The 7,967-nt window shown below is 36.7% G+C and overlaps 1 protein-coding gene across 1 annotated transcript; it reads left to right on the forward strand.

Annotated features, from left to right (window-relative positions):
* Positions 1-242: 242 nt before the first annotated feature.
* On the forward strand, positions 243-7,498 carry LOC104096095 (serine/threonine-protein kinase GRIK1). Its single transcript, XM_009602402.4, has 13 exons — positions 243-453; positions 726-958; positions 1,218-1,621; positions 2,162-2,236; positions 2,324-2,368; positions 3,202-3,276; positions 3,607-3,694; positions 3,858-3,982; positions 4,785-4,880; positions 6,527-6,593; positions 6,676-6,791; positions 6,884-6,962; positions 7,065-7,498. The coding sequence occupies exons 3-13, from the start codon at positions 1,298-1,300 to the stop codon at positions 7,214-7,216; spliced, it is 1,242 nt and encodes a 413-aa protein (XP_009600697.1). The 5' UTR covers positions 243-453; positions 726-958; positions 1,218-1,297; the 3' UTR covers positions 7,217-7,498.
* Positions 7,499-7,967: the final 469 nt, after the last annotated feature.

Consider the following 7,967-nt stretch of genomic DNA (forward strand, 5'->3'; position numbering starts at 1 on the left):
TACAAAATTTCATGGATAAACATATTTTTGAAAAAATATTTAATAATGGACAAACAGGTCCTTAATGTTTAAATCATCAACCTAGTATATTTATATAAATTTCAGTAGTATATTTTTTCATTTTCCAATCTAAGAAAATACCCAAACAGTCACTAATGTACTAGGGCGGAGGCATAAAGTACATCTGTACAGTCAACCCTGACCACATCAACAGCCTGTACGGACCCCTGCCACTCCCGGCCCCCCTCTTTCTTCCACTTTTCTACCCCACGTCTCACCAATTCCCAAGTTTGGTCCTTTTGCTCTTCATTCCCATTTTCAACGCAAACAAAATCAACAACAAAACCAATTCCTCAGTATTTCTCAATTTTCACTCCCTAATTTGAATCTCAATACTTTTAGAAATTTGAACCCCCAAAATTTGTGCAAGAATAGATCTTTTCCAGATTTTAGGTAATGGTTTTCTTAAAAATTTTCAATTTCAAGGAGGATTCTGGAGAAAAGATTGTATTTTTACTGGTTTTGAATCATTTTCTTTAATTTTGAAGAAAATGTTAGGAAAAAGATTAAACTTTTAATGGGCTTGCTAAGTTTTTCTATCCAAAATTCAAAATTTTCTTCTAGGTTTTATGGTATCTCGAGTTAACTTTGCTCAATTTGTTATTCCTTTATGTGGTTAATACTCATATTTGGTTTTTCTTTTTTGATTCTTTCAATTGTGGCAGAAAGGTTTCTTGTGATGAGGCTTCTTCATTGGTGACAAATGGAAGATTCTAGCCTGCATTGATTCTCTTTGTCTGTTTCTTATAATTGTAATTGGAGGTCTCATAATGTGCTGGTTCAATCGCTTAGGAATCAATTTGACCAACTGCTTCTTTCATTTTTCTGAGTGGCATCCCATTGAATAACAAAGTTGATTCGGGCCGGATGCCCGAGTAGCATTTTCCTCCTTTTTAAGGTTATCATCTACTTTCCTTTTCAATTTTTATGTTTTAAGCTTTGGTGGATAGAGTTACCTTGTACTAGGAGGTAGCAGGTACCCGGTGGAATGGTAGAGGTGCGTGCAAGCTGACTTTGACACCACTGTTATCAAACTATATGTGCATATATCCGATTATTGGCTTTGTTGAACTAATGAATATGTGGATGTTGGGTTTAATGTTTCATTTGTTGTTTAGTTGATTGATGGTAATAAGAGGTGTATGCTAAATTTTCAGGTTCTTGAATCAAATTGTCTATTGTGCTGTGTGAATAGTGTACTCCATTGGGACACATTCTGTTGTTTTGCACTTTTGTGATGATGCGTTCCGTTGATGATGTGGCGGAAATGGGATGCTGTGGGTGTTTTGGATTCTCTTTTGCAAGAAAAGCGGAAAAAATAGGTAGGTCTAATAGGGGATATGGAAACGGATGGTCACGGGCGCCATTGTTAGAAGAAGAGGTTGAAGAGGAAGATGATGGCTTTGATAGTGGCAATGTAACTGATACTGGCACTGAGGATGATGAAGTGTGTCATAGCCCGGTTAAACGTTCTGAAGAGATTCTCATGGACAGAGCTCAAAATGGGTTAATTTGCAGGGAGGTCCCTGTCAAGGAAACCGACAAACTTGTTCGCACAGAGGTAATAGCAGTAATGTTATTTAGTGCAAAGAAAGTATACTCGAATGCTGATGGCACTTAGACATATTTGTTTTAATTAATGTTCACTACTTATGTCAGTATATGGCCACGTGATACTTCACCTTCAGATTGTTTGGTTGTCTTTCCCTTTTCCTCTCCTCCTCGTCCCTGTTGTGCTAGGTTACCCTGTCTTTCTTTTTATCAAAAAAAGAAAAGCAAAGAAGTTGGGCAGAGGTTTACCTTTTGTGTTTCCGCCTGGAAGTAGGAGCTCGGGATCTAGCTGTAGCTATTGATTACCTTTTCTCCCCTATTTTTTACAGATTAACTGTGTTCTAAGGTTTGTATATACAATAAGCCAACTCAAGTTCAATTGCCTTCACATGGTGCCTTCTATGCTGCTTTTTTGGCACATTACCTGTTTTACTTGCAATGTAATCGTTGTGGATATGAAATTTGTGGTGTAATATGTTGGATTTATCAAAAAAAAAAAAAAGGAGGGTAGCTTGACTGCTTTTTGCCACCATTGTCTTTTTTGATTCAGGATGAAGATGGGAACAAGTTGATTAATGAATATGTCCGTGAACACAAAATTGGTTCTGGTAGCTATGGGAAAGTGGTGAGCAGAAATATATTGATGTTTGCTCTTTCTTTTTATCATTTGAAGGAATCGAGGCTGACATATGATCAACTTTTGATGACACAGGTACTTTATAGAAGTTGTAATGATGGAAAACATTATGCCATTAAGGTAAAATTTCTTCCTCTAGTTAATATCAAGGAAGTTGCATTAATGTTCTCTTGGTCATGATATGTGCTTACTCAGGTAAACTGTATACTAGTTGTATTCCCATATTAGAAAGCTAAAATTGTTGTCCCCACGGCTTTGGTCTAGTGGTAAGAGCTCAATGTGTGTGTGGGGGGGGTTAGGCGCGCATAATGTGGTCGAACCTCGTAGACAAATGTCTAGTATTCAAGTGGAGAAGGTTGGAGGGGCGGCCATTATCTACCGAGTTTCGAACCGTGTGCCACGGGCCCTTTGAGATTTCTTTGTTATAAAAAAGAAGTTAAAATTGTTTTTTTACTTAGTGATAGGAAGTTTTACATTTTAATATTCTCAATGGGTTCCATGTGCTTTTGCTAGTCTTTATAATGGCAGCTAAGGTATGTGATGAAGATTTTGGACTTATACTTCTAAATACATTACCAACCTAACTGCACATTTCGATTCTTTCGTAGATAAATGTAAGGGATAATTAGGTAATCAAATTATTCTTTGCTAGGACAAAGCTACAGTAGTTTTTAGGGTTGTGGAGAAACGGGTGGAAAAAGATAGGAAAGTGAACATTGTCGCAGAAGATTTAGTTCTGAAAGAATAATTAGTGTTGTTAATAATTGATTACAGGAGTTGGGTGGGTTGTCAAATAGTGATGGCGTTGTGGAGAAACAGGTGGAAAAAGATAGGAAAGTGAACATTGTCGCAGAAGATTTAGTTCTGAAAGAATAAGTAGTGTTGTTAATTATTGATTACAGGAGTTGGGTGGGTTGTCAAATAGTGATGGTGTATGTGGTTATTGAGTGCAGGCCTTTCACAAGTCTCACTTATTAAAGTTGCGGGTGGCACCTTCAGAAACTGCTATGAATGATGTTCTTCGTGAGGTATGTGCTTTATCTCTTCCCTTGACTTCTACTCCTCCTTTATTTGGTTATCAACAACTTTATCCTGCAGCATTAGCTATTTGTCTGCTGAATTGTTTATTTATCTATGTTGGAGATTCTCAATGTGACTTCTCAATGAAATTCCTCAAAAATGGTAAATTTGGTTGGGCAAGTGTTTTTATTTGTCGATCATGTCTGATTACTTTTATTTTTCTCCAGAATAAAGGAAGTTTGATATGAACTGTTAGTTATATCCAGCTTTAATATTTGACTTGATGAACTGACAATTTGTTGATTATTGACTTCCATGTTAATTCCCATCTATTGCAGGTTATGATCATGAAAATGCTGAGGCATCCCAATATAGTTAATCTTATTGAGGTGATTAACGACCCAGAAACAGATCACTTCTACATGGGTACTCCCTTGAAGATCCCTCTTCCCTATTCATTTTACCTTATTTAGACAATTCTTTTCTGGAGCCGTCCAGTTTTTTCACTTGTATCATTGTTTATGGGAAGAGAGAATAACCAAGAAGAGAGAATACCATTAACTAACATTCTTTTCCCTTTATTAAACAGTTCTCGAATACGTGGAAGGAAAATGGGTTTGTGAGGGTTCTGGTCCCCCAAGTGATCTTGGAGAAAATAAAGCACGGAAGTACTTGCGTGATATAGTGTCTGGCTTGATGTATCTACATTCTCATGTAAGACCCAGCGGTTCGGATCTGCTTCTGATAAATAAATATATATTCATGCATATGGTGTTAGCTTCGGCATAACTTGTATGCTTTTGCTGTAAAAACCTCACTCCCTGTTACTCTATTAAGTTAATTTGTTATCCTGGGTTGTCATTTGAACTACATTTCAGTGGTGTACTACAAATAAACATATTTTGATTCTGGAGTGTGGGATGATTATGCAGTTAATTATGTAGGGGCCAGTGCACCTATTCTAATGTAGTAGAACTATGAAATACCAACTACTGATGGTTTTAGGTTATCTGGTCATGAACCTCTCGGGTTTTATATTATGTGCAAGTGGCCTTCTACATTATACTTTATTAAAATTAATGATGGGTTTTGAACTTAATATACATGTTTTTACTTATTGTATCTACTTAACTGTGTTTTTTTCCATTAAATTTTTTTGTATTTATTTTCTTGCATCGCATATATATTTTATTGTTTTTTTCTTCATTGCGCCTTCTTTACTAAAGCCAATGATGTAATTGTGCTTTGAGCTTAAAACCCCATTAGACCTTTGTGCTTTGCTGCGCTTTTATCATAAAGCAGAAAGGTCACACTTTTACTAGCAATGTAAATCCCAGTGGGATGTGGGTTACTTACTTTATCAAGTAAACAAGGACTTGAAACTTTGACTAGGTGCCTCAGCTCGACATAAGATTTCATGCATCAGTAGTAATTTTAATGCCTATCAGACACCGTACTTTTATTTTCCTGGTCCTTGTAGAGTATTTTACCTATGTTCTTTTTTTCTCTTGAACAGAATATTATACACGGGGATATTAAGCCAGATAATCTTTTAGTTACTGCCTCTGGCAGGGTGAAGATTGGTGATTTCAGTGTCAGCCAAGCTTTTGAGGTATGACCTCTTCTCAACAATGGTTTTCTTTAGAATTTCCTGCCCTTATCACTTGTAAAATGATTAAAGTTCTAGTTGTTTGATTCGAACATATAGATGGATTGAGAATTACCAAGAGTAGAAATAGATGTGTTTGGTTGTATACTTGAATGAAGTCCAAGAATAAATTACTGAAGTGTCTCATCTTCTCAATTTCATATTCAGATCACATTCTGTTCCAAAAGCACTTACTGAAATATTCTGCAGACTTCTCTAGTAGAATGAGGATATCTGGGTAGAAACTAAAAAATTTCGTTTGGAACATGCAAAGGAGAGATGTAACCAACTGTATTTTCTTGATTTTACCTTTCATTAGATTAGCTCCCTTCCTTTGGTTGCTTTCAAAAGGGTCATCTTTGGGTATAGACCGGAATAATGGTTTTGTCAAATTACTAAACAAAAAAAGGGTCAAAATTTAGGTTCACCTTAATTTTCCTCTAGGATCCACTGTTTCGTTTCATATTACCTGTCATTTCGTTTAGAACAAAACTTAATAGTTGTGTCCATGCTTTTTTCGAGCAGATGGTCTATCGAAACAACCTCTCTACCTTCACACAAGGTAGAGGTAAGGTCTGCGTACACACTACCCTCCCCAGACCCCACTTGTGGGATTACACTCGGTTTTTTGTTGTTGTTGTTGTTGTTGTTGTATCCACTGTGGTGAGAATGTGGGACAATCTGTTTTATAACATGAAAGAATATTTGATGAGAAAATATGGAAGAAGTTTATGTAGTAAAAAGGAGGGGAAATAGGAACACCGACGGGTATGCATTAGTGTCGAAAGCAAGGCATGGTTGTTTGGATTCCATGGATTTCAATGAGGTCAATTGTCATGCATTGATGAACCAAGTGTTCAAATTCTATGGACTTTTTTCTCCAATAGTTGATGAGAAAATATGGAAGAAGTTTACGTAGTAAAAAGGAGGGGAAATAGGAACACCAACGGGTATGCATTAGTGTCGAAAGCAAGGCATGGTTGTTTGGATTCCATGGATTTCAATGAGGTCAATTGTCATGCATTGACAAACCAAGTGTTCAAATTCTATGGACTTCTTGCTCCAATAGTCTCTTTACTGGTTTGAAGAAAGTGCTGAAGAAGAAAATTCTCCAAAAACGATAATGATTACAAATTTTCACCTAATGGATTCAGCAATTGAATAGGGACTTACAATCCTCGCTCATTTTACTTCGTCGAACCGTAAATTAGAAGTGATCAATCTACACAAGATCTGTAGCAAGTTTCAGTTTTTATCTAAACTTGCCCAACACCAAGTTAGCAATCAATTGGGATAAACTAAGTATTTTTCACCACTTAAAGAGATCTATTACCTGCAGTCTATTCTTAGAAAAAGTTGTATTTCTCACTTTCACCTTTCATGGAGCTTGGTAGTCTTTATTTACTTGCACCTAGTTGTCATAAATTCCTTTTTCTATTTGAATGTCCTTATGAGGGGGAACTCTAGATGCTGTTTATTTGCGTCCTCTGGTTCAAAAATTTTGGAGCTCGATGGGTTTGGGGTGACGGCGTGAGTTTAAGTTTTTGTTTTATGTTTATTGTTTCCTCTTCTTTTCCCGTAACATTAGTTGAAACTATTCCTGTTTGTAGGATGATAATGATAAGCTTCGTCGGTCTCCTGGCACTCCTGTTTTTACTGCTCCTGAATGCTGTGTAGGTCAGTGTTTCTGGTCCTCGATGCATGATGACATTTAAAATATCGTTAAACTTACCAAAGTGGTTTTTTGCGGTATTAATAGGAGGCAGATATCATGGAAAAGCTGCTGACACATGGGCAGTTGGTGTTACCCTCTATTGCATGATCTTCGGAAAATACCCATTTCTAGGAGACACTCTCCAGGATACATATGACAAGGTGCGGGTCTCCTCGTATATTCATTGGACGCTAGTTGATTCAGAACTTTGTTTTTCCCCACTTTTCTAACTGCCTTTCTTTCGTTTTCCCAGATAGTAAATAACCCCATTTCTCTCCCTGATGATATGAATCCTCTTCTGAAGAATTTACTCGAGGGACTCCTCTGTAAAGGTTTGTCTTTCGTCCCGCTTGACATCTTCATACTGCCATTTTATTGTGATTATAGCTCCTTAACTACCCCTGCTTTTCTTAACAAGAAGTGCCTTTGTACAGATCCAACACAAAGAATGACTCTCGAAAGTGTTGCTCAGCATGAGTGGGTCATAGGAGATGAAGGTCCGATCCCTCAGCATTCGTGTTGGTGCCAGCACAAAACGTCACATAAAGATACATGTGATGCGAGTTTGAATAATACTCCTACTTGATGCCAACTGGAAAATGTTTTATGATTATTATTTCCCGTTCTTACTTTTTAGTTCTAAGTTCTTGTAGGATGGTAGATAGGCTGTTTCTTTCGGATAATTTGCACGTGCAGATGCAACAGAATACATGTTACATAAAGGATGGTAGAAAATAAGAAGTTGAGTAAATTTTGTTAGATTTATGTCGTACTCCCAGAATACTGGAAGAGTTGTAATGGCCGAGGGGACCTCACAATATAATTTGTTTTTGTTTTTGTTGGTCGTAATGTTGTCGTGATTTGTTTATCTTTTTGTCCTTCCATTTTACCTTACTGGAGTAAAGTTTACCATTTTTCCAAGTCTTGATTGATCAAGTAGATGAGTTTTCATGCTTAGCAGAGAGCGTTAAAAGCGATCTCCTTGTGAGATTGTATTGTTTAAAGTCAGCATATTTGGTTCTTGCATTTTGTATGCTATATGCAGACGCGTTTTGCGACCACATTTAGCCTTTAGGGTGTGTTTGGTATGGAGGTTCTATTTTCCCGTTTGGTTGGCTTAGTGGGCGTTTGGACATAAGAATTGTAAAATTCCAAAATAGGGGGGAAAAGTTTTTCAAGTGAAAATGGTATTTGAAATTTAGAGTTGTGTTTGGACATGGAAATTTGTGAGTGATTTGAGTGAAAATTTTGAAAAACAATCTTTTGGAATTTTTCAAATTTTCGAAAATTTCTAAAATGCATCTTCAAGTGAAAATTGAAAATTTTATGAACAAACG

This window comes from Nicotiana tomentosiformis, chromosome 11 (assembly GCF_000390325.3).
Source record: "Nicotiana tomentosiformis chromosome 11, ASM39032v3, whole genome shotgun sequence".
Taxonomy (NCBI): domain Eukaryota; kingdom Viridiplantae; phylum Streptophyta; class Magnoliopsida; order Solanales; family Solanaceae; genus Nicotiana; species Nicotiana tomentosiformis.

What these genes read in the sequence shown, in the direction of transcription:
- LOC104096095 (XM_009602402.4), top strand. Translation starts at nt 1,298, where the DNA reads ATGATGCGTTCCGTTGATGATGTGGCGGAAATGGGATGCTGTGGGTGT. An exon ending in TGAATGATGTTCTTCGTGAG is followed by an intron (nt 3,277 to 3,606) that starts GTATGTGCTTTA and finishes CATCTATTGCAG; the next exon opens with GTTATGATCATGAAAATGCT. An exon ending in GTGTCAGCCAAGCTTTTGAG is followed by an intron (nt 4,881 to 6,526) that starts GTATGACCTCTT and finishes TCCTGTTTGTAG; the next exon opens with GATGATAATGATAAGCTTCG.